Source organism: Tachypleus tridentatus, chromosome 8, assembly GCF_004210375.1.
Source record: "Tachypleus tridentatus isolate NWPU-2018 chromosome 8, ASM421037v1, whole genome shotgun sequence".
Taxonomy (NCBI): Eukaryota; Metazoa; Arthropoda; class Merostomata; order Xiphosura; family Limulidae; genus Tachypleus; species Tachypleus tridentatus.
The window spans coordinates 111,097,728-111,124,204 of NC_134832.1; the positions used below are offsets into that span (position 1 = coordinate 111,097,728).

At 34.3% G+C, this 26,477-nt stretch overlaps 1 protein-coding gene across 2 annotated transcripts; it reads left to right on the forward strand.

The window, feature by feature from the left end:
• Nucleotides 1–646: 646 nt before the first annotated feature.
• Nucleotides 647–25,503, forward strand: LOC143223211 (dihydropyrimidinase-like). Of its 2 annotated transcripts, XR_013012751.1 has the most exons (8): nucleotides 647–762; nucleotides 7,430–7,986; nucleotides 8,808–8,987; nucleotides 10,795–10,881; nucleotides 14,483–14,666; nucleotides 19,924–19,967; nucleotides 22,761–22,842; nucleotides 24,514–25,503. XR_013012751.1 is itself a non-coding variant. In XM_076450827.1 (7 exons), the coding sequence occupies exons 2-6, from the start codon at nucleotides 7,969–7,971 to the stop codon at nucleotides 19,932–19,934; spliced, it is 480 nt and encodes a 159-aa protein (XP_076306942.1). In that variant the 5' UTR covers nucleotides 647–762; nucleotides 7,430–7,968; the 3' UTR covers nucleotides 19,935–19,967; nucleotides 22,761–22,979. The 2 variants fall into 2 exon arrangements, 1 of the variants encoding a protein (XP_076306942.1); XM_076450827.1 differs by lacking the exon at nucleotides 24,514–25,503 and having other exon boundaries at nucleotides 22,761–22,979.
• Nucleotides 25,504–26,477: the final 974 nt, after the last annotated feature.

Here is a 26,477-nt window from a genome sequence, read left to right on the forward strand (position 1 = left end):
AACTTATTATGCCAATAAAGAAGACCACACAATATGATGAATCAAATTAATACTAAAATGTGAATATGTGAATGACACGTGAAAAAAGAAAGAAAATGAACTTTTACATAACTGCTAACACCTGCCATTAAAGTCAACAAAGCTTTGGTACCATTCTTGAAAGCCTTCAAAGAAATTAGTTGACTTAAGTCCTAGTGGCAAAGCTTTTGGATAAGTGGATAGTGTATCAACATCTCTATTGATCAAGAACCATCATTAAATATTGGAAAATCATCATCAAAATGGCCCCTCTAAAAATGACAGCAGATTAGTAACCAAAATGTAGAGGGGAAAACATCTCATTAGGAATTAGTAACTAGTGGTTAATAAAAGTTTTCCAGTGATTCAGTGGGAAGTCTGAAAGCTTATTATGTTTTTGGCATCCAATGTTGGCATAGTACAGATATTGCTTACTGTTTAATAATAAGCACATTAAAAAGTGTATTTGATGTGCATATAAGAGAACATTGGTTATAATATTTGTCTGTATCAATTGATAATTAGATTTAGTTGATCATATAGGTTACTGACCATGACAGTGGATAAAATAGAACTTTTTTATCAATGGGTAAAAAAAAACTGAATTATATCATGTTTTAATAAAAAATTATAAATTCCAGATACTTCTATTTTCTTCAGATGACAGGCAAGTTACACTTCTGTATGTTTGTTGCTGTCATAAGTACAAATGCTGCCAAAATTTTTAATATTTATCCTCAAAAGGTTGGTAAATTAAATGTATTTTATATGACATCTAGTTTGATATTGCAATGAAATTTCCTTGTGTTCAAGTTTTATTTTTGACAAAGAATGATTTTCTTTGAACTTTAGAAGAAAAGTGAAACATTTAGATGTTTTTATCAACTGTTATGATATTTATAGATGCTTATGTATGTTAACATATAAAAAATTTATGATTATGATGCAATTTGGAGATTTGTTACTTTCTGACACTTACTTTTATATATAAAAGTGTAAGAGCAACCCTTAACTTGTATGGAATTAATACCTGCTGAATGCAGATGTATTGATAAGCTGATTATGTATGATTTCTTTTAGACTGTAGCTATAACAGTTTCACTGTTTGAAGTAAGATGTTACAAGAAAAAAAATCACTGGTTTTTAAAAAGAAATTTAATGAAATATCATTAGAGGTGCTACTTTGAAATATTGGTTCAGCCATCTAAAACTAACAACTCTTTACTTCATGCAAACTTTAATTTAAAAGATCTTATAAAACAAGACAACATATCAAGCCTTTATATATATCAACCATGACTTTTTCATAAGATTTAGCAGTACAGGACATATATCTGAAGTATTCAGAGTGATCAATGCTGCTGGACTTTATAAATGAACTGCAACCAATGGAGCAGCTAATCACAACTGAGAATGTAAGTTGTAGATTCCATAAACATTTCAATTGGAGTCAAAACTCTATATGGATATATGAATCCATGTAGTCTTCTGCCTCATATGAACATATTTGAGTTTCATGAAAACAGTGATACGCTGAACCAAACATGGTAATGTCCCACATTATCTACACCACAGATGTAAGATGTATAATGTAGAAAACTATGTAGTCTTATCATTTCTTCCAACTGAACTCAACCAAATAACAGTGAAGTTTTGATAAACCTTCTTTAGAACACCAAGGGCTGTCTCCCATACCTGACTATTTTTGGAGGAAGTATGAATATGGTATGTAGATGTGTTTAAAAGTTAGCTGTACTTCTGTACAATCACACATGAAACCAGAGAAAAGTAGCAGTCGTCTGTAATTTTAATGATGTGTACATCATGGTTGTACAAAAATTGTTAGTGGATAATGAGATGCCTTTTCCAGCTCAAATATTATGTTACTGTGATATAAAGAGTTATATTAGAGATATAGCTTTTTATGGATAAAGCCTTCCTCGTTGTGGATTCCTGTACGTGGTAAGAGGACCTCCGAAGGAGGGTTATGTTCTGTCTGGTTACTTTCTCTGGGATCTAAATATCCACCCACGTGTTTGCCGTGCGTGGCGACATGTGAAGGGGAGGAGAGGATCCTGGTGGTTGAGGGTCCAACCCTAACACACCACTTTGGCCTGTATTGAATTATTGTAGACGGGCGGCCTTTGGTTGGCCCCCATTGGGTCAATCGGCTGGTCCCCTTGGGTTTGAGTCAACCAAGTACTTGTGTTGGACGTTCTCAACGGGTGTTGTGGACATTGTGCCTGATGCTGGTGTTTGGGTATAGTGCTCACGAAACCCTGGCGTTGTTGCATTGTCCTTGTATGACTTTGTAGTGCGTGCCCTCGTAGGGCTCCATTGTGGGTGGGGTCAGTGGGTACCGAAATTTTTTTTCCTATGGATCCTCCTTCAAAAAATTGAAATAAAATTGTGAAAAACAGTCAGTGGGTAAGCGACCACGTCTTAAAGACTCTGAACAGCAATCTTCAACATCTGTACACACGTACCTCATTTTCTTATATTACATTCTCTTTCGGAAAAACCTTTATGGCAATTGTCCCCCTTTTTTATTGAGAAGGGACTAGAGGGACTTGCAGGCTCTCCAAAGTCAGTAAAGAAGCTTCGATCTGGAGACATTTTGGTTGAAACATCCACATCCCAACACAGTGAACTCCTCTTGAATTCAAAGGCAATTGGGGATATACCTATTGAGGTTACACCTCATGCTACTTTGAATTCTTCACGAGGTGTTATTGTTGAGAGGGATGTGGAGAACGACCCCGTGTCAGAGATTCTCGCTGGTCTCTCCATTCAAGGAGTTTCTGCAGTGAGGCGCATCTCCACTTGCAAAGATGGAGTTACACTGCCAACAAATACCCTCGATTTGATATTTACTTCATCACGTGCATTTGCCACCATCAAGGCATGTTATCTCATTTGCAGGGTACGGCCATACATTCCAAACCCACTCCGATGTTTCCAGTGTCAGAGATTCGGCCACTCAAAGACATCATGTCGTGGTTCCCTGATGTGAGCTCGTTGTGAGGGCAAGGACCACGATGCCTATGAATGTGACTTGGACCCACATTGCGTCAACTGCAATGGTTCTCACCCCTTCTACTTTTGTTCTTGCCCAAAATGGTTGGAGGAAACAGAGTTGCAACATTCGAAAACGATACATAACATTAGTTATCCTGAGGCTCGGAAATTTCTGCCCATCACTCCATCTCGGATATATGCTGTTGCACTTCGTTCCACAACTACAGTGGGATGCAGACAGATCTCTCTGTGCCTCCAAGAGAATCATTTTCAAAACAAATGGAAAGCCTTTTGAACTCCATGGTTAAAAAGGTTGATGAATCGACTTCCACACCCATCTCTGTTCCTCCCATACATTCCAACAAACCTCAAGATCCACATCCCTCAGTTTTAAATATAGGCATTTCTTCTGATACATCTTTTTCTCCCACCCCAAGAGGCAAAACAATCATTCGTTCTCGTCCTTAGTCACTGGAATCCCCTTCCAATAACAAAGACCTGCCCACTCGACCCAGGGCAGGATCCATGGAGGTTGATAGACCTCCTCCGACTAAGGACAGTAAGGAAAAAAGACGTGGTCGTAGACAGAAGGGTTCTCCAGCCACTTCACCTACCCGTCATTAAAAATGGCCACCTTGATACAATGGAACTGTCGAGGTTTACGTTCTAATCTGGATGATATCAAAACACTGATTGCTTCCTACCATCCTTTTTATCTTTCCTTACAAGAAACATTTCTCAAACTTGCTGATACAGTCACCATTCGGCAGTTTTCTCTGTACAGAAATGACAGGCTGTGTGATGGACGAGTACATGAAAGGGTGGCACTATTGGTTGATCAGCATGTGCCCACCCTGTCTTTGTCACTCACCACACCCTTGGAGGCCGTAGCCATCCGTGTTTCCTTGGGTCATACCATCACTGTTTGTTCTCTCTACCTGTCCCCTGGAGAGACATATGATCAATCAGACTTTGATGCTCTCGTTGAACAGTTGCCGACTCCTTTCTAATCTTGGGGACTTTAATGGGCATCATGACCTCTGGGGACATGCTGCTATTGATGGGAGGGGTTGCACTGTAGAGCGTATGCTCTCTGATCACAATCTTTCTCTTTTCAATACTGGTTCTTCCACTTATTTTCATGCACCTAGTCAGTCCTTTACCGCTATTGATCTCTCGGTTTGCTCCCCTTCATTATTCTCTCATTTTTCATGGAGGGTTGACAGTAATCCACTAGGCAGTGATCTTTTTCCTATCCTTTTAAGAGAGACTGGCCGTGGTCGATGCCACCCTACCCGCGTGCCCCGGTGGAAGCAAGATCAGGCAGACTGGTCCACTTTCACTGTTCTCGCAGAACTTGATCCTGCCATCGTAAATCAGCCATCAATAGACGACTGTGTGGCAGAGGTAACTTGCTGTATTATACAAGCAGCTGCTCAGTGTATGCCTAAAACCTCGACACGTTTTCCACGATATCCTCGTCCCTGGTGGAATTCTGCTTGCCACTTAGCACGGAAGGCTCAAAAACGGGCCTGGGATAGTTTTCGTAGATATCCCACACTTTCAAACCGCGTCGCTTTCCAACGGGCCCGTGCTCATGCTAGGTGAGTAAGACGTCAAAGCCAGAAGGAATCTTGGATTGAGTTCACCACTAGCATATATTCTACCACCACTTCCAAGAACATATGGGACAGGATTCGAAAGGTTAATGGGCATTACAATTCTGTCCCTTTCTCGATCTTACTCTCTGATGGTCAGGAGGTAGCTGATGTCCGGAGCATCGCTGATACCCTAGGTGAAAGCTTTTGCCGGGTATCTAGCACTTCTGCTTGTTCCTCCACCTTCTTAGCCATCAAGACTAGGACAGAGCGTTCACCTCTTTCCTTTCGAACTGACTGTTTCTTTGACTATAATTGTCCCTTTACACTGGTGGAATTGAAAATGGCCCTTCATCGGTCTTCCAGTACATCTGTTGGACCTGATGATATTTATTATGACATGCTGCACCATCTATCTTCTGCTTCTCTTGATGTCCTTCTGATTGTCTTTAACCGGATCTGGCAGGAGAATGTTTTTCCTGATGCTTGGCGCCAGGCTATTATTTTACCTTTCTCTAAGCCAGGGAAAGATCTCAAGATTCCTTCAAACTACCGTCCAATTGCTTTGACGAGTTGTCTCTGTAAGACCTTAGAAAGGATGGTTAATGCTCGTCTTGTTTGGTTACCATAATCAAACAACCTCCTCTCGCCCACCCAGAGTGGGTTCCGACAACAACACTCCACCACAGACCACCTAATTCGTCTTGAAACATCAATCAGAGAAGCCTTTCTCAAACGCCAACATCTTGTATCAATATTCTTTGACATGGAGAAGGCTTATGACACAACATGGAGGTATGGCATTTTGCGAGACCTCCATACATATGGGTTACGTGGCCATTTACCCATGTTTATTAAAAAAATTTAATGGACAGGTGATTCCAAGTTCGTGTGGGTTCGACACTTTCCCGTTCTTTTGTACAGGAACTTGGAGTCCCTCAAGGCTGTGTTTTGAGTGTCACACTCTTCAGTATAAATATAAATGCCATCACTGAACAACTCCCTCTAACTATTTTGAATGGGCTGTTTGTCGACGACTTTCACATCTCATGTCAGTCGACAAACATGAGATATATTGAGCGGCAACTACAAACTGCCCTCAATCGTGTACTGAAGTGGACTATGGCGAACGGCTTTAATTTCTCTCTCTCTAAAACTGTATGCATGTACTTTTGCCACCAACGGGGTATTCATCCTGATCCTGAACTTCATATCGGTGAAGTTTCGCTGTCAGTGGTCCCTGAGACCAAGTTCTTGGGGCTTATCTTTGACCGTAAGCTGACCTTTATACCACACTTAAAGCAGTTTCGGGTCAAATGCACAAGAGCACTGAACATCCTCCATGTCCTCTTTTCTACCAGTTGGGGAGCAGATCGATGTTTAATGTTAAAGGTATATCGTGCTCTTATTCGATCAAAACTCGACTATGGATCAATAGTCTATGGCTCTACCAGACCCTCGGCATTAAAGATGCTGGACCCCATTCATCACCAAGGACTTCGACTCTGCACCGGGGCTTTCCGTACCTCTCCAGTTCAAAGCTTATACATTGAATCTCATGAATTTTCTCTGCACCTTCGCCGTTTGCAACTATCTTTACAATATTCTTCGAAATTCGTTCCTTAACAAAGCATCCCACCTGGGGATGTGTTTTCCTTCCTCGGTGGGCCGTACTTTTTCAGAACAGACGATCTGCTATTGCTCCGTTTGGCCTTCGCATCCAGGCGCAATTGGATGAATTGGGTCTGTGTTTGGATAACATTGCAGATTCCACAGGTCAGCTCATCCCACCATGGCTTATTACAGCCACAAATGTGACCTTTCTTTCAGTCATCTGAAAAAAAGGCAGATACTCCAGATTGGAAGTACTGTCTTTTATTTAATGAACATCTTTCAAACAATCATTCCATTCCCATTTATACAGATGGTTCCAAATCAGGTAATTCAGTGAGCTCTGCTATGGTTTGCTGCGGTTTGATATTTGCGCGTAGAATCCCCTCTACAGCTTCTGTGTTCACTGCTGAACTGTATGCCATGTCTTTCGCCATGGATCATATTGCAGTTGAGCAGTACTCAAACTGCACTATTTATATTGACTCGCTTAGTTCTATACAAGCCCTGCAATCGCTACACGTTGGCTCACACCCTGTTCTCGCTGATATTCAAAACCGACTGGCCCATTTCTCATTAACTGCTACTTCTATCCAGTTTTCCTGGATACCAGGCCATGTTGGTATTCGCGGGAACGAGCTTGCAGACACGGCAGCTAAATCTATCTGCTCCGGCACTATCACCACTGTGCCTATTCCGTACATGGATTATGGTCTTGTGTTCAAAGCTAGGCTCCGTACCAGCTGGCAGTCCACTTCGAGTGAGCAACATGACAACAAGCTTTTTCAAATAAAACCCTATATTGGGCTTTGGTCATCTAGCCTCCGTAAAGTTCGGAAAGAGGAAGTTGTTCTAACTAGACTACGCATTGGTCACAGTTTTTTAACTCATCGTTTTCTTTTATCTGGAACTGATGCATCAATGTGTAGTTTGTGTAACACTCAAATCACTATGAGCCACATTTTACTTTCTTGCCATTGTTACAATTCTCAACGACGGCAATATTTTAAACATGTTTTTTTCCCAGGGTTTATCAGTAACATTGAACAGTGTTATTAGTGATGGAGACACTGTCCACCTTGATAAAGTTTTTAGTTTTTTAATGGCCATTAATCTTTTTAATCTCATTTAAGTGTTGCATATTTATTCATTACACCTTTTTAATTGTGGTTTCTTTTTTACAGTTTCATTCTCTATAGCTCAATTTGACATTGGAAAATGGCCAGAACATTAAATACCTCGACACCAGGACTGGAAAGGCCAACTTCAGGTGACTAACGCTGCTGTTTGAACTACTCGTCAGTCGTCATTGCGAGTTGTTGTTACACTTTTGCTGCATGTCATTTAACACTTTTACTACTTTACCTTTTAGTACTGGCCATAATGACACATAACCTGGAACCAAGACTGGAAAGGCCAACTTCAGGTGACTGACGGTGGTTCTTGAACTTACCTGCTAGTCTTCCTGGCAGGTTATGCTCATTACCATTTTGCTAGAGTAAGTACTTTACAACTTCTTTTACTCTGCTTTCTCTCTTAACATTGTAGACTAGGTGTCAATATTGGTTTTATACTTTTTCTATTTTTCAATGATGTTTTGTTTTACCTTCATTTCCTTTTATGTATTTTACTACATTTACTTTATTTTTACCTTTTTACCGGACGTTTGGCGCAGATAGCCTAGCTGCTTTGTGCCATAAAACACTAAATCAATCAATCAATTATGGATAAAGCCACCAAGGTAAGTGTGGGTCATTGTGTTATCTGTGAATGACGTGCTGATTTCTGAATTTGAGTGGAAGGAATAGTATTATGCTACTGAACATGAGTTTGAAAGGATTTATTGAGCATCAGTATTATCATAGGAGTTTGTTATATATTAATTTAATTTTCAATTAAAAAACATTAAACTTTGACAAATTTGTAAGAATGAACATGTATATTAAAAAAGTAGTGGATGGAGGAGAGATAGACAGTGAAGAGAACACAATATTACAAATGATAAAATGATGTCACTTTTACAGTCATATGAATATGGTTTATGAAGCTAAAAGTGAGAAATAATCTCACATAATTATCTTTTGACAATGTATTAAGTGGTATAATACACAAATATGAATATGTTAACAAAATTGTAACTCATTTGTTTCACTTTAGTAATTTGTTGTTTCATCAAAATACTACAAAGTTTTAAAAATGTTATTAAATTTTCTGTTCTTTAGATTTTTCAAATGTTGTAGTACTTGAAAGCTTTGTTATTTAAAACCATTATAGCTGGTGTTTAGACTATCCAATAAATAAATTTTGTATGAAAAGTAGTACAAGTAACTAAGCAAACTGAAAAAATTGAATAGAGACAAAGGACAGGAAGTATGAGTTATAAATACAGATACATTATACACATATATAATAAGGCACAATTGTAGTATCAGTCAATTATGTTAGGGTTAAACTGATTGGTTTGTGATCCAAAAATTAAAAAGGTTTATAGCTAAACAACAAAAGCAATTATGAGTTTATTGCATTTTTCAATTCTGTTTCTTAATAAAATTTTATTTTCAGGGAAGAATCCAAATTGGATCTGATGCAGATATTATCATATGGAATCGAAATCAAACTTGCACTATCTCGGCTAAAACCCACCATTATAATGTTCACTTTAACATTTTTGAATGGATGAAATGTCATGGGGTACCTGTATATGTAATTTCACAAGTGCAAATTGTGGTTGTTGAAGGGGAGGTAATGTATTTATCTTCATCTTGTTTTAAAATTATCGATCAACTGTACAAGACATTACATCTTACTTCTAAAACTGCTAGGAACTCTTTTTATATCATAAGTAGTATATCATTTTAGCCGTAATTTTTTGTTATGTTTTTTTTATACACTTGAAAATATATCAAAATACAAACTTGTCTTCCAGACACATCTGTATGAAAGTTTTTAGCATTACATGGCAGGTAGCATCCAAACAGAAAAATTTTACATATTACTTTTACTTGGCATTCTTTGAAATAAATATTAAGGCATTTGAACAAAATGTTGTTTTCTTAATCTTTTAGAAAACTCAAATTATTACACTTGTGAATAATGTTTACTTCATAGTATAAATTTTTTTTAACTTAAGATTATCATTTATTTCAGTTACTATATCATACACATACATAAAAATATATAAAATGAGGGTAATATATTTTTTCAGGTTTATGGACTTCATACTAATGTGTGTGAAATGTGTATTGTTAAATGTGTGAAAACAATTTCAAGAAGAGTTGATATGTAAATAAAATGTTAAGTAACACCACGAACTTTTAGTGTTATTTATATTTAAGAAGAACAATATTATATTGCCACTGCAAATTAAAAAACAACAACTTTGAACTCATTCAAGGTAATTTGACTTTTATTGCTGCATTTAATTATACACGAAAGTAATTTGTTTTTGTAAAATAAAATTGCTACATGTCTTACATTTTATCCTCATTGAGTTTTCTTGATACTGCAGATCTGAATACTTTTCTGTCATTTGATACATGGTTATTTATCTCATGTTTCAGATTAGTGACAGTCTTTCTTCTGTCCTGAAGACTGAATAAACAAAGATACCTCACATAAGTATCATTTAGTTTAGGTGGTCTGCTTCTTCCTTTCCTATTTTGTAACTTACCTGTCTTGGTCTCACAATCTGGAGTGTACTTGACAGTGTTTGGGAAGCATTTGAAGTCTGCAGCAATTTGTCAGACAGTCCAACCAGTATTACGTAAAAGTTTTAAGAGTTTTCTGCTCTACTGGCAGTTCTCTATGCTTTTTAGGCCATGGCATGAAAAAAAAAGACTTTATATATAGTGTTAAACACTTCTTTTATCAAGGATTATTTGGAAAGTGTTATTAGATTCATTTTGTCCAACATGCCAGTACCATATGCTGGCTCCTTGCAATATAGTTAAGACAGTGCATGAGGTACTATGACAGTTATTTCAGACCTAAATTTAATCAGTATGTTCTTTCAAGCAGAACCATTATCACATGACTTTAGTAAAAGTACATGCAAACTTTAAAAATAAGAACTCTTACCTTGACTGATTGAATTGTCAAAGGAATGGGTATGTGTTATCATAGTATTGAAATTTATATTCTGTAACAGCATGGAATAATTAGCCCTATAATATGGAAAAAAAGACAAAAAATTATATAATCCTGTCTGAACAGTTTTGCTCAGTTATGTGGATATAAACATTCACATCATCACACAAGAAATCAGTGTATAATTTTCAAACTAATAATATTGCTTATTAGTTATTATTGTCAATTTATTGAGCAGCCATACTCAAAAAACATTAAACACAATGTTTACCATTAGACATTTAAAGAGGAAAGATTACAGATGTTAAATGAATTCATTGCTGATAGAAGTTGTTTGGTAATTTTTCTTTCTTTTTTTTCACCAACATTGCACTGTGTTTTTAAATTTATTGGAAGTTGTAAAGTAAATATCTTTATAAAAATTTAGAAATTGAATGTTTTCACATGTTTTTATACCCATCAGCTGCATGTTAGTCAAGGACTTGGCCACTTTATTGCTACACCAGTGTATTCTCCATATGTCTATGGTTGCATTAATAAAAGAGATCAGGTGAGGATGTGTATGTGTAATAATATTTGGTTTCACTTCTATTACAGACAAAATTGTGTATCAATAATGTTAAAAAATGCTGTGTATATTTAGTTATTATATCATTACTTATGTGCAAATCAAAGATGTTGGTGTGTGTGTGTGTGACTGAACTTGGATTTTATCAATGAGTTTACAAACTTTGATTTACTGAACTGATAACCAATGTATAGTATAAAGTTAGAGTAGAAAGTCTAATAATGCACAATCATTGATCCTTTTAGTTGGCATTGTTTTACACACATCTTTTTTCTTCTATGGAAAGAAAGTTTTTGCTGTTAATATTCTATATTTTTCTTCCATAAAATAGTATGTTTGATTTGGTAGTTATTTAGATGAAGAATAAACATTAAAACTATTCACCAAATTAGAAAACTTGATAGTATTTTAATATTTGTTAGTTCAGTGTTAGGTGGTAACATTTTTAATTTTATCAATGTTAAAATATAAAATGACTTTGGGAAACAGTGAAAACACTACTTTGTTTCATCCAGGTTGGTATATCATGTTTTTAAAATGATATACTTTTTATGGAGTCACAGTGCAAACACTGTACTCTTTGTTTAACAAATAATTTTTTTTTTAAATGTGTGCACTTGACTTTCACATGTCTTTGAACTTTTCTTTGTGCTTGAATAGAAAATCAAAAAATAAATTTAGATATAATTAAAATACAATTCAATTGAAACAAAACTTATATTACATTTTATTTCTTTTAGTTTGAAATTTCTATACAACAGCAAAACAGATTTTAATATTGCTAAATTATCCAATGTTAACATGTTGTAATTATGTTTGAGTGTTGTCTGTGTTTACTGTATGGCACAATAGAAACTGAAGTTACTAAATGAAAGTCTTCTGCTGGTATAGTGGTAAGTCTATGGATTTACAGCAATAAAGTTAGGGGGGTTGATTCCTCTTGGTAGACTTGGCAGATAGCCAGCTTTTCTCCACTTTTCCACAAACACACTAAATGAAAATACTGAAGAGCTGACAAAAGAAAGTTGCAGTTTATTTCAAGCCAGCTGCAATCACCCAACTTTTATTAACTGACTTTTCAATGATATTTTTTGCATAGTTGCAATATATATAAATTTGTATTAATGCCAAAGTAAAGCTTAATATCAGCTTTGAGGTGACTATTAATTCTTCAGTGAGAAATTGGACAATTAAATTATCAAAAGTAATAAATAATGGGAGTGAATGATATCATAAATACATATTAAGTGTAAACTCTTCATCATCATGAATGTGTGGAATTTTTTTTGCACAGCAGTAAAAGTGATTCAAGAGACTATTTTATTTTCCTTCCAATTAATATAGACAAGTATTTGTAAATGGGAAAAATGAATGCAGAATGTATTTTCCAAACAACGTTTCTTATGCTTTTATTCACAACAGCACTGATCACATAATTATTCTAATTACTTTCAAAACAAGGGGTATCTCAGGAAATAAACTTTGATCTGTGTCATCACCAGTTTCTTCAGCATCATTGTTGAACTCTTCTTTGAACGAGAAAGCAAGAAAGACTTGTGTCTTTTCCATGATATTGAAAATGCCATCTTTCTGCTCACATTCTTTCAGTCACCTTCTCGCAAACAACATCCAGCACATGTTTTAGATGGGTAAATTGAGTATACCTTAAACATTACTAGGTGAAAAAAAAAAAGTGCTAGAATTTTTTCATACTATTCTTCTATTGGGCATTTTTATGGAACTTCCACGTATGCTCAAGCCCAAAATGTTCACTATGCCACTTAAGAAAAATATTTGAATTACCATTACTTAGTAGTTAATAAGAAGTGAGCTTAACATAAGTTCAGTTTTTTTATTCTCTGCCTGTATGCACCTGTAAGGATGATTTCTCTATTCAGATGAAAACTTGATTCTTTGACAGTTTTCATCTTGTAAACCAGTAAAGGAAATGGAAAGAATATTTGAAAATAGCATTCTAATTAAAAAAGTAAATATATGTTAGCTTATTCAATATTGTTAAACTGAACTTTATAAACAAAGTAAGAGCAGCAATAGTTTGAAATCAAGAGTATTGCTTTTTTCGTTTATCCACTAGAAAGATAAAACATAAGGAAAATATTCTTCATTGATCAGCAGTAAGCTTCGTTCTCATGATACTAAAATAAATTACTCTGTTTCCCATGATGGTTACAATGCAAGTAACTATGTGTTTAACAGTAAAAACTAACAAAGGGACTTAGAGTGTCCAGGTGCTGGTAATACCTGTTGTTCCAACATGCATGTGCAAAAATAAAGTTCGGTAATGTTTGTATTATTTGAAATAATGAATTTCAACTGAATATCTTCTTCTAAAGGCTTGTAAGTTTTATTTAATTAAATTAATAAACTTCTCTATGGGTACTGTCATTAGCTGTAATCATTCTAATTCTGCATTCAGATGTGAAGGAGACATTTTTCCAATGGATGAATAAGACAGCATCACAGATAAGATTCAGTTCCTCTAGACTTCTTGCTTTGTTATTGTAGACCTTTGTTTTCAAAAAGTTCTACACAAATAATAGTCCAAATGGGTGACATCTGGAGAACTCTTCAGAAGTTATCATTCAAAAACAGGGTCTGTTCTGAAATGTGAAATAAAACACATTCATAAATAATATTGCACTTGCATGGCCAGGTGGTTAAGGCACTCAACTTGTAATCTGAGGATTGTGGGTTTAAATCACTGTACACGAAACATGCTCACCTTTTCAACCATGGGGACATTATAATGTGAAGGCCAATCCCAGTATACATTGGTGACAGAGTAACCTAAGAGTTGGTGATGATGAATAGCTATCTTCCTTATTGTCTTAAATTACTTAATTAGGGATGGCTAGTGCAGATAGCTCTCATGTAGCTTTGGACAAAATTCAAAAACAATCAATTGAAAGATATTTTGTTATCTCGAATAATAACAAAGTTATTCAAGTTTCATTTTGGTATATTAATTTTTAAATAATTTGTTTATGAATTTTAATAGAGAAGGAATGAGGTAATTCAGGTACTAGTTATAAATTAACTGTTCTAGAATAGGAGTTAGGTTACAGAGGTGCTAGTAATACGTTAATTGTACAAAAGAAGGATTGACGTTATCCATGTACATTACACTTGAGACAATAACATATTATAAAATAGTTAAACCTTTTCAGTTGGGCTTCAGAAGATTTTACTGTTATTTCCAAATAATCTGAACAAACTTTGCAACATTTTCTTCTGTGTCATAAGTTTTAGTATAGTTGTTATACAGCATTGTGAAATGGAAAAGTTTAACTCGTGGAAATATGATAGTTATATAGGAGTGATTGACTCAAGAGTTTGTTTATAAATTCTCATATTTTGAACAAGTTTTTCATGGAAGATAATGAATTTTGACATGTTGTTATGAAACTAATAGATGGTTGGATTAAGTGTGTGTATTATGAGATGATTTAATATTTTATAAAAACGTTATATTTTTGTCATGGCATCTTTTGAACTTGTTATACATTTTGAGCAGATTCTATATATTCATATTGGATATTTCCTTTTGCTTCATGTTGGTTAGACAACCACAAAATTCCAACGAGAACCATATAAAGAATCCACTAACAACATGGTAAGAGATGATATCGAACAAGAGTTTCAAAAGAACACTTGCTGTGTTCTAAGCCAACAATCAGAATTTCATTTCCGTCCTCCAACTTGTAGTCGAGCTCGTAACCTTCAGGACTCAACTTTTAGTAATACAGGTACTGTTGTCATCAATAATTGATGGTACCTTTAGATGTGAATAATGTTGCTTTGATTGTATAAAGTAGCTCACTCTTGCTACTCATATTGCTATAGATATCCTTTTTAACAAGTTTTACCTACACAGTCAGAAAGTTGTAACATACAAAAATTAGTCTAGAAAAATATTCTTATTATCGATTTAAAATATTGGCTTTCATAAATAAAGCTATGGCACATATTTAAATTGCTAGAAACTGCATAAGTCTGTCTTACTGTTCTGCACTGGTTTCTTGATATCTATGCAATGAAATAGGATTAAGCATTGATTATTTTATAATCAATTATGATTGTAAAGATAATTATTTATTTCAAGGCTGTGTGAAAGATTAACATATGGTTCATAATATAACACAAATGATCATTTTATTTATTATAAGAACTACAATTTTAGAAAAAGTTATCACATAGTTCTCAGCTGAAGTTGAGAGACCAACGAATAATTGAAGATCATTGTTGAGATGGCAGACGATTAATAATTACAAGTTAAATATTCATTAAAGAATGAAAACTTATAAAATTTGAATAAATTCTATCATCATGGGTATCCTTAAGTGCACATGACACAAGGTTTCAGTGTCTTATGTTCAAAATTTATTAAATAGTTTTTGCTTATGTTGTATCAGTTAGTGTAGCATATAATCTAAGTTAATAATCCATTTTTAATAGTATCTAAGTTTTAATTTCTTAAATCTAAAAAATAGTATTTAAGAAATTACATTTTCTCTGAGAATCTTTTTCTCTGTTTTGTCCATCACCACTCCAAAAAGTATGGAATTAAATGAAAACTACTTACTATAAAATTGTTACTTTTCATACAAACCATAATTGATACAGTCATGAACTTTGTTTGATTACAGAGTTATTAAATAGAAAATGAGACCCTTCTGTTATACTTTCTTTTAGGATTTGTCAGTAGTTCTCTCTTATGTTTAATTATATATTACCTGTAACTAAGGTGAAGCCAGAGTTTTCACTGCCAAATTTTGTAAAGATTTAAACCCTATATTGAAAGTTAGAAGTACCAAACCTATGAAGACTTTTAAGAAGTTCAAAGAGACCATGTGGTAAGTCTAATTGATCAAACCTGTGTTAAGAGAGAGTTAACACACTGTACTCCTGGCAGACACCATAGGAAACATTGATGTCATTCATCGTAATTAAACCATGGTGAAAGCAAAACAAATATCACAAAAGATTGAAATGTGAGTACATTTTGATCGTTAGGTGGCAAATTCTACATTTACATATTTTAATTTATATTTTTTAATTTCCAATTTTATAGAAAAATTATCACATAGAAAATATTTTGCATGAACCTCTTACAAACTAGTTATGGATGAAATAAATTTATTCTTTACAACAACAATTTTATTTTTCTCTTTTCAAATAAGCATGAAGTTTGCTATTCCAAGGATTTGGTGTGAACCCACTGACCACTCATGCAATTGCTACTTGTGTGTAGTGGACCCTTCCAAACATCGGGCTGGCAAGAATGTATCTGCTATCATGTATCTGGACCTTCCATCATCCATTGCCTCAGAACCACACTGCCCTGAGCTCCCTGTACCTACTCTACAAGAGACGAAGCAGCCATCCTCAGAAGAGAGGAAGACGTTGAAGATCCAGATTATAATTTCAGATGCACAGCTTGTAAGAGAAACCATACTACCCCAACCAAAGCGATCTCAATGACTTGATCAGAGATCTTGGTCTAACAAATTCGAATGCCAAGCTTTTGATATATAAGCTCAAGAAGTGGGATTACTTAGATGAAAGTGTCCAAGTTGCAGGTTAAAGGAAGTGTCACCCATATTTTCCTGCTTCTTCACTTATCAAGATGGGTTCTGCTTCTGCCACAGTCTATCTGGTCTCTGCGAGGCAATTCGAATTCCCTGTAACCCAAAGGAGTGGTACCTCTTCATTGATAGCTCATTCAGTAGCCTCAAAGCTGTGCTGCTCCATTACGGGAATAAGTATTTGCCTCATTTGGTGCACCTCAAAGAGGAATACAACAGCATCAAGACCTTGCTAGAAGCCTTAACATATGATGAGTATGGCTGGGAGGATATTGGAAACTTCAAAATGGTGGCATTCCTGATGGGTCTTTAAGGAGGCTTTACTGAGTTTCCATGTTACTTTTGTCTTCGAGACTGAAGGGACACTGCAGCACACTACAACAGGAAGCACTGGCCACAATGGACTGAGTTCTCTGTGGGAAGGCACAGTGTCAAGTGTGAGCCACTAGTGGACCTCCAGAAGGTGTTGTTCCCACCATTGCACATGAAATTGAGTTTTATGGAACAATTTGTCACAGCTCATGATAAGAAGTCTGCAGCCTTCAAGTACCTTTGAGACTTCTTCCCTAAGCTGTCCGAGGCAAAGGTGAAAGCTAGTGTCTTTCTTGGACCACAAAAAAGAAAATCCTAGAATGCACAGAATTCCCCAAGAAGTTTAGTAAGAAGGAAGAAAAGCTTAGGGCAGCTTTTTTGCAGTGGTTCAGGCCTAATTTGGCAATCAGAAGGCTGAAAATTGTGTGGAACAGGTTGAGGCTCTGGTGAAGAACTATGGCAAAATAATCTGCACAATGTCCCTGGAAGGCCATATCTTTGATGCCCATCTTGAGAAATTCAAGGAGAACATGAGCTCCTGAGAAGAGGAAGCCTAGAGCTTACACCAAGTTATACTGAACATTAAACGCCTCTACCAAGGAGAGTATGACGAAAACATGATGGGAGACTATTTACATTAGTGACAAATCTCAAAACTACTTACTTCTAAACATTTTTGTATAATTTTAGTATCAGAACATGTAAATTTCATTCATATGTTATTTTATGCAGATTTTTTGTAAATGAAAATGTGCAAATTTGCCCGTTTTTACATAGAAAATAGGTTAATTTCTATATTTCATTATCCAAACCACAAAAACAAAGTTTGAAGGGAACAATGGCCATTTTCTGTACTTTTACAACATAAGCAATTACGAAATAGAAAAAAACCAGGAAGAAAATTTGTGTTGCAGTGTAATCATTGAATTCATTTAAATACTATACACTTTACTTAGATTGCTGGAAAGAAGGTAAATTTGAGTTTGAATTTGTTTATCATAGCTTCACAAATGTTGTTAGAACTATCAAAACAGCTAGTGCTTTATGTTAGCTGTCACCTGGTTACGAAGTTGTGCTTCAAACTTTTTATTCTCATTTCTTACCCTGTTGGAACAGCAGAAAGCATTGGCATTTACAGATTTCTCTTACCTGACACAGCAGATAGTATGATATGAATTTGGTAAAAAGAAACACAGTTTCTTATTTTACATTTTGTGAATCCTTAATACTTCAACAACCATACTTAATCTCATAAGAAGTTCTCAGTGATCTGGTAGTAAAATTGCTGAAGTAAAAAATTATTTGGGCAAATATTTATTACATCCTGTAAAATACATTTTAAACAAAATTTGAAAATTCATTTATTTATTATGTGAATGTTTCATTTGGTGTGTGAGAATACATGACTGTTTTTGATGTGCTACCTACACTAAGAAGACTATCCATCTTCAGAGTTGACTGTGTGTTGTTTTGGAGATTGCATCAGTTTTGGATCTTATATTATTGAAAATGTGGAAACAAGAGAGACAAAGAACAGCTCATTTTGTTGGGACCAGATTATTAGTGGTAAAATTAGAGAGATTACCTGTAAACTACATGTATATATTTTGGACAAAACTGTGTAAGATCAAACACTTATTTGCCTGAGGTTTGTGTTTGACTACAAAGAACAGGAAAATAGAGCTCTTGGAATGGCTAAGAAGTCATGATCTAATTCTCATGAAGTATATTTTGGAATTTCTTAGATGAGTTAATGAAATCCTAGAAATTAAAGAAATTGGTGTTTATTGGCAGAGGAATGATATTCAATATTCCCAATGAATTTAAGCCTGTGTATGGTTTATTAACAATTTATCACTAATTGCAAATGAAAATGATTTAGTAACCATCATCAGTGAATAAGTGGTGCTCTAAAAACTTATTCTTGACTATATTTACTTTTAATTATTGATTTGATTTGGAAACAATTTCACTGTAAAATATTTACCCTTTAGTTTTGTGCTGTAGATTATGATGTTAGTGGCCCATATTGTTTTAATTTGATAATTTTTTGTATGTATACATTCATTACCCTTTATAAGAATTTTACTATATTATTATTTTGAAAAATCGTATAATGAAACCAATTGTAATGATTTAATAGATTATTGTACTTCATGTTAATACCATGATATTTTGTATAAATTGTAATGTATCATGATGTTATAAAAATGCCTAGGATCAAGATATCAATTTGATACAAAAATGTGATCTCTGTAACCCATATTTGCTCATGAAGAAGAAAAGTCCTTCATGAGTTCTTGGCAAAAGGATATTACACTTTTATACATCGTGGTACTGTGATATTTCAATAAACTATGATGTATATGGGTTCAATATGCCTCAGCCATGGTGTCTTTTAATGATAAGATATTGCTATAATAAGAGTGTGTTGTTATTTATGAGAAACTGGCAAGTTAACAATTGAATATCAGTGCAAAAAGAATCAAAGTTTACAACAGATATATTAATGTTTTAAAATGTTAGGGACAAAGTTTTGTCACTCTTTTTCATACTTAATAATAAAAATAAGGAAATCCTCAATAGCTGTAACACTTGAAATTTCTTTAGACAAAATTAATATGAGACCCTTTTTCCCCTTATCATTAGCTATACTTCTGTGTGCCAACAGTGAATAGTATGGAATACGTACTTAAAAAATTCAGTTTTATTACTTACCAGGACCTCTACTAGCCTGATCTCAAATTGAAATTTATATAGGCAAAATTACAGTAAAGTAATATTTGAAACCTTGGGCATGGTCAAATTCATCACTCAGAAGGGTTTCTTCTCCTGAGCTTAAAGTTTGTACTTGAAAAACTTGAAGCTAATTTATGAGCTGTTATGCTGCAGCTAAATATTTTTTTATGATCTGAGTAAGTTTACCTTCATATAATGTTTGATGGGTTATGTTTGAAAAACATGTAAGCCAAAGCAAAGGGCTTTTGATACTTTCGTTTGTCTACAAATAGATAAATGTTTTTAAAGTGATCCTTTCATGTGCAAATTCAGCAAAAATAAACTAATTTAAAAATACATACCTTAACCTCCTTCTTTCTTTTTTTAGTGGTGAACTGAAGTTGCAGCAGTATGCAGGCTATATATGACTAAGTAAGCATGCACTTATGTGAAAAGAAAAATTTGTACAGTGAATTAAAAGGCTATAATGTTATACTTGTGAACTTTTAATTCAACTAGTATTTGAGTTTTGATAATGGTACAGGTGAGATTTATTTGAGTGATATTTTTGTTGATACTAGTTTTTGGTCAGTATTTTCCTTAGACGCTTGTATTTATATATGTGATATTTCCTTTGAGATATTATTTCTCTGAAAGGAAGCCAAAGACTATCTGGAGAGGTCACCTGTTTTACCTACTTGCACCATTGTACAGTCCTGTTGGTCAGTCAGTTGACTTTAAAATGTTGCCACATGAAGAATCCTTAGCATTACAATTTTTACTGTCATGACATCAGTAAAACATGCAGATGGTGTGAATCATAAGAATTATGTCCTTTGTACACTATAACACAGCATGACATATCAATTTCAAAAGGAAGAAATAAAAATATTTTTTTTTTACTTTTGGTTTTTATTTACTCTTGAAATGGAACACATTTTTAGGGACCCTGCCAGAGTACATCTTTTATACATGTATATGTATGTATGTGTACTCGGGTGCGTCAGCGGATAAAGGATAAAAATTAAAATGTCCCAATTTTTTTGCTCAGTTGTGCCACTGCATGAGAAAAAACATAGACAAAGTTTCATTTCAATCGCGAAGTATTTAGGGGTCGCGCATCCCTCGCAAAGTTCACTATTTTCCTTAAATTTACCCTACATTACATTGTTAATGGCAATTGAATTATTTAAAGAAATTATTTAATATTTATTGATTATACAATTAGCAAAAACATAAAAACTTGAAAGAAAAATTTATTTCATTGAAGTTTTATCTTGCCTGCCCCCTTCTCATTATGTTCGCCGATGTTCTTCTGCCACCTGAATCATATACTGAAATTGATCTTCGTTCTTGGTGCGGCCCTTTGCCGTAAACTGTTGAATTAAAGCTACTCCTCTTTCAGCTGTGTCATTTGTCACAAAAAGTTTCTTTACTCTGCCCTTTCCTTGTTTGTACTCTTCGGAGGCGCTCCACTCTTTCGGTGGTAATGATAAAAATGCGCTACTAATATCCAGATGGTAGAAAATTTTCTTCGTTGCCGAGGTAAAATATCTGGAAGTTTTCTGGAAACAGCATTGCTTGCAGCATCAACTCTTAAACGTGGAGTTGGCCTAGGAGATCCTTTCACGGTATTCCTATTTGAGACCATCTTGAGTTTGTCGCTACACGTTACACCGTCATCAAAGAGCGCAAGCCCAACTGCAACCTCAGATAAATACCATAAATGCCGATTCATTGCCTTTGTACCAACTTCCTTAATCATATGATTTACATGCAATGCAAGTTCCTTGAGTTGTGTAAGGTCCCTTCGAGCTGCCACGGAAGCATCCTTAGAAGTAAACCATGAGAGCAAGTAATGTTTAGTTATAAAGACACACAAATCGCCAAGTTTGCTGCAGAAATGTGCGTCAAATGAAACACGAGATGAAGCAGGCCGTGGTTGCAGTCTACCAAACTCCTCTTGGAACATCCAAGTTTTTAGAGAATATATTGCTCGAGCCATCCATCGTGCACGATGTACAGCACCAGAAGTACGGAAAGAAACTGAAGAACGTCCGTGTGGAAGAGATCCAAGAAAAATGACAGCTAATTCCAAGAGCTCTTTATAATCGTCCCGTGGTTGATGAGATTGAAGGAGATTCTGACAAAATTGAATAATATCATCCTTCCAAGGCTGTATTCGGAGTGGCATTGCTTCTACTGCTGTTATGTACTTAGTTTTATTAATTTTAGGCCAACAATCTCTAAAGTTTAAAAACAAAGTAATATCTGGACTTTTTGATGTCTCTATCACGAGAATAGAGAATACAGCGCTCAGAAGAATCTCCAAAATGTGATGTCTACAGGCAAGGTGTAAGAGCCTACGTTCAAGTAACATTTCAATCCTCATACAGACGCCAGATTTTGATCCTGTATTGGTCGCCGTGGTGTCAAAGCAAAGCGATTTAATTCTGTCTTTTGCATTCCATTCTACTAAAACTGATCCGATCTCAGAAGCTACTGAATTTGCATCCCCACTATCAATCTTGGGCACTGAAACAATCTTCTCTTCACCTGAAACTAAAATTGCCAAACGTTCGATCTTCTCTCTGCCAACCAAGTCAGACATCAGCTTATCATCCCAATGTAATGTCAAAGGAACGTTTCGAGAAAAACTTTCCTTCAATTCAACTGCTAGAAGAGTACGGTTAGTAATTCGTTTCCTCCTTATGGAACTTGGGCTAATGGCAAGATCCTCGATATTATGTCCAAAATGAGCTGCAAAAAGAAGCAAAATTTGCGCGGCTTTTCGGTCACTGATCTGGGTTCTCTTTAAAGCCGAAGCTAGCCTTTCACTAATGCCAACTTTTCGTTTGGTTCCGGAAGCACGTTGTTATTTTGTGCGCATTGCGCAACCCCTAAATATTAATGTATTGGATTGATTTTTACGCTAGCATATTTTTTTCATTGAATGGAATCAAATTATAAGCGAGCGACTAAAGTGTCACAACTTTTTGATATTTGACGCACCCTAATGTGTACATACATAATTATATGTTAATATTATCAGATCCAAACTGCTTGTCTAAAACAATGCTACAGTGTTTAGTTTTAATAGATGAAAAATGGTATGTAAAATATTATTTTTATGTTTGGATGATAGGATTTTTTGTGTTTTTAGTAGGTTTATACTGGTAATTTAATTCTTTGCAAATGTTTACCAGAAAAGATGTACTATTTCAGGAACTCAGGTAGATGATGATGAAAATCCTCGCTCTTGTATCAGAATCCAGAATCCTCAAGGGGGACATTCTACTGGGCTCTGGTAAATTCTCTGTTTTATCACATCTTAAGTTGTGTATCTAATCCCCAGTTACTTTTCTCAAACCATTTTTAACATGTTCTCCATGCAAAGCACATATGCATAATGGATATTTTCATTAAATAATTTCAGGAAAAATATCTTGTTGCTTTTCGAGGAGATGAGCATTGTTAAGCTTTACTTCAATAGTCAGTAATCCTTCTAACTGAAACAGACTTGTATGTGTACAATTCACAATGATGTTATAGATTTGCTGTATAATTAATCAAAGCCATTAAGCCTTCCATGACATGGAAGGTATTAAATGTGGACATGTTTTATATGAAAATGTAACTGTTTTTAACTTTCTGTTTAGTTTAATAATCTTTTATAAATTATTTTTGAGTTTCAAATTTTTTTCAGTTTATAACCTAGTCTTTAGTTGTTTTTTTACTCAGAAGTTTAAACCTGATATTGCATTATTCAAGTTCGAGTTAAAATGCAAATGTTTTGATACACTTGGGATTTCAGTATATGTGCATGTAACCATAAATGTATGACCATTTAGTTTGGGCATTTGACTTGTAATCTGAGGGTCACGGGTTCAAATTCCTATCACAAGAAAACATGCTTGTCCTCTCAACTGTTGGTAAAAGAGTAGCCCAAGAATTGGTGGTTGGTGGTGATGAGTAGCTGGCTTCCTTCTAGTCTTGCACTGCTAAATTAGGGACAGCTAATACAAATAGCCGTTGTGTAGGTTTGTGCAAATTTCAAAAATAAGCAAATAACCATAACTATATTTTAATCTGTGCATATTCCACATATCTTAATCAAACTAAATTTATGTAGATTTAGGTAATTGGGATTTTTGAAATGATTTCTGAATTGTCAACTGATTTTGAAATGTTATATTGTTTTTTGACTTCTTTCTGTTTTGCAAAGTTGTATTACACTGTCAGATTTCATAAAATAAACCTTTTTAATTTTATACAATACATGACATTGTATCAGGGTTTAACCTTTTTTAAGGTGTAATCATAATAGCTAGTCATGGAGCAGTTGAAATTCCAGTTTCAAATCTGTCTAATACGTTAAGTTTTATTGGAAATATTTTTTGTTTAACTTGAAGTGACTTAGATGGTTGTTTTTTCTTTTGGTTTTTGATGCTGTTACTGATACTGAAAAATTTAAAATCTAATGAGCCAGCAACAAGTGAACTGATGGAAGTTAACACTTTCAAAGCAGTAAATATTAGAGAACAATAAAATATCATAAAATTTAATTTTTATTCCATCATAACTATAAAATAACTGAAACTCTTATAGACTTTAGTTTGAAGTTGTACAAGTAATAATAATAATAATATAGAAATTACTATTTCCTTCTTTTCTACATTTAGTTTTGTGTTCCTGAATATTAAATTTATAAAGATTAAAGTTGTGCAAAATTCAAATCAAACATGTCATAATAATAGTGTAAATGAACTGAAAGATAGGTGCATAAAAACATTGAATCAGAGCAACATACAGTTGTTTTTGATAGAAGAATGTATTTCTTTGTTCATATACGAACATCTGTACTTGTGGCAAAACAAAATTGATGTGTGTTATTCCAGTTGTTCTTGTGGAAGAAAGAAAACTAAGTTAGAAAAATGTTATTTGAAAAAATGTTTTTAATCAATGCCTTTGCTTATAGTAAACCCACATCAGGCTGTCTCTTGTACTCGTCAAAGGGAATCGAACCTCCGAATTTAACATTGTAAATCTGACGATTTACTGCTGTCCCACTGATGGAAGATTGCAATCAAAGACGAAATTAGTTGAATAAAATCATAAATTAACAACCTGACACATTTTATATATTCAGTTCTATTGTTATTGTCACTTTGTCTGCTGAGGTTTATTTCTTTTTGAGGGTGTTTTGGGTTTTGTGATTTTTGCATTTGCAAAAGTTAGTGTTTCTTTGGATTACAGTCTATGACTATTCATAAATTTAGTAAATGTTCCTTGTTATTCTTTTATCCTTCTGCAAGATCTGAGCTCTTCCCATGATTATTGCCAAATCATCAGTGTTAACTGGTTCCCATGTGCCAAAAATTTTGTTGTTAAATTTTTCATGTTCTGGTTATTTTAGTCCAATTTTTTGCTTTTCATACACTTGGGATTTCAGTATATGTGCATGTAACCATAAATGTATGACCATTTAGTTAGGGCATTTGACTTGTAATCTGAGGGTCATGGGTTCAAATTCCTATCACAGCAAAACATGCTTGTCCCCTCAACTTTTGGTAAAAGAGTAGCCCAAGAATTGGTGGTGGGTGGTGATGACTGGCTGGCTTTCTTTGAGTCTTGCAGCTAATACAGATAGCCCTTGTATAGTTTTGTGCAAAATTCAAAAATAAACAAGTAATCACAACTATATTTTATTCTGTGTTTTTTCCACATATCTTAATCAAACTAAATTTGTGTAGGCTTAGGTAATTGTGATTTGTGAAGTGATTTCTCAATTGTTAGCAGATTTTGAAATGTTATATTGTCTCTTGACTCCTTGTTTCTGTTTTCCAAAGTTGTATTACACTGTCAGATTTCATAAAATAAACCTTTTTAATTTTATACAATACATGACATTGTATCAGGGTTTATCTTCTTTTAAGTCATAATCATAACTAGTCATGGAGAAGTTGAAATTCCAGTCTTAATTCGGTTTAATATGTTCAGCTTTATTGAAAATATTTTTTGTTTTACCTGAAGTGACTTAGATGGTTCTTGTTTTTTTTTTTTTTGGTTTTGATACTGTTAAGTAACGGACCACTAAACACAAGTTAAAAAAACAGTAATGCAATATTTTGGATGGAAATATTTTAAAAATTTAATGAGCCAGCAACAGGTGAACTGATGGAAGTTCACACTTTTGAAGCAGTCAATAATAGACAACAATGAAATATCATAAAATTTAATTTTTATTCCATCGTAACTATAAAAACAACTGAAACTCCAATAGACCTATGTTTTCAGTAGTATAAGTAATAATAATAATAATAATAAAGAAATTACTAATTTTCCTCTTTCCAGAATATTAAATTTATAAAGATTAAAGTTGTGTGAAATTTAAATCAAACACGTCATAAAAAAAGGGGATATGAACTGAAAGATGGGTGCATAAAAACACTGAATCAGACCAAATATAGTTGTTTTTGATAGAAGAATTTAATTGTTTGTTCACATATCAACCTCTATACATGTGACAAAACAAAAGTTATGTGTGGTATTCCAGTTGTTCTTGTGGAAAAAAGAAAAGTTAGAAAAATGTTATATAAAAAAAATGTTTTAATCAATGCAGTTGCTTACAGTAAAGCCACATCAGGCTATCTGTTGTACTCTTTGGATTACAGTCTGTAATTATTCATAAATATAGTCAACATTCCTTGTTATTCCTCAATCCTTCTGCATGATCTGAGCTCCTCCCATGATTATTGCCAAATCATCAGTGTTAACTGGTTCACATGTGCCAAAAATTTTGTTGTTAAATTTTTCATGTTCTGGTTATTTTAGTCCAATTTTTTGCTTTTCAAACAGTCATTGAAATTGTTTTGCAAATATCTGGTGCACAAAATGTGAATGGCACTTAAAGTTGCATTTAATTGACTGGCATATTGCTGC

Bases quoted from the DNA above. Each gene is read 5' to 3' on its own strand.
- LOC143223211 (XM_076450827.1), top strand. The intron at 8,988-10,794 runs GTAATGTATTTA...TATACCCATCAG, and splicing joins TTGTGGTTGTTGAAGGGGAG to CTGCATGTTAGTCAAGGACT. The intron at 10,882-14,482 runs GTGAGGATGTGT...CATGTTGGTTAG, and splicing joins GCATTAATAAAAGAGATCAG to ACAACCACAAAATTCCAACG.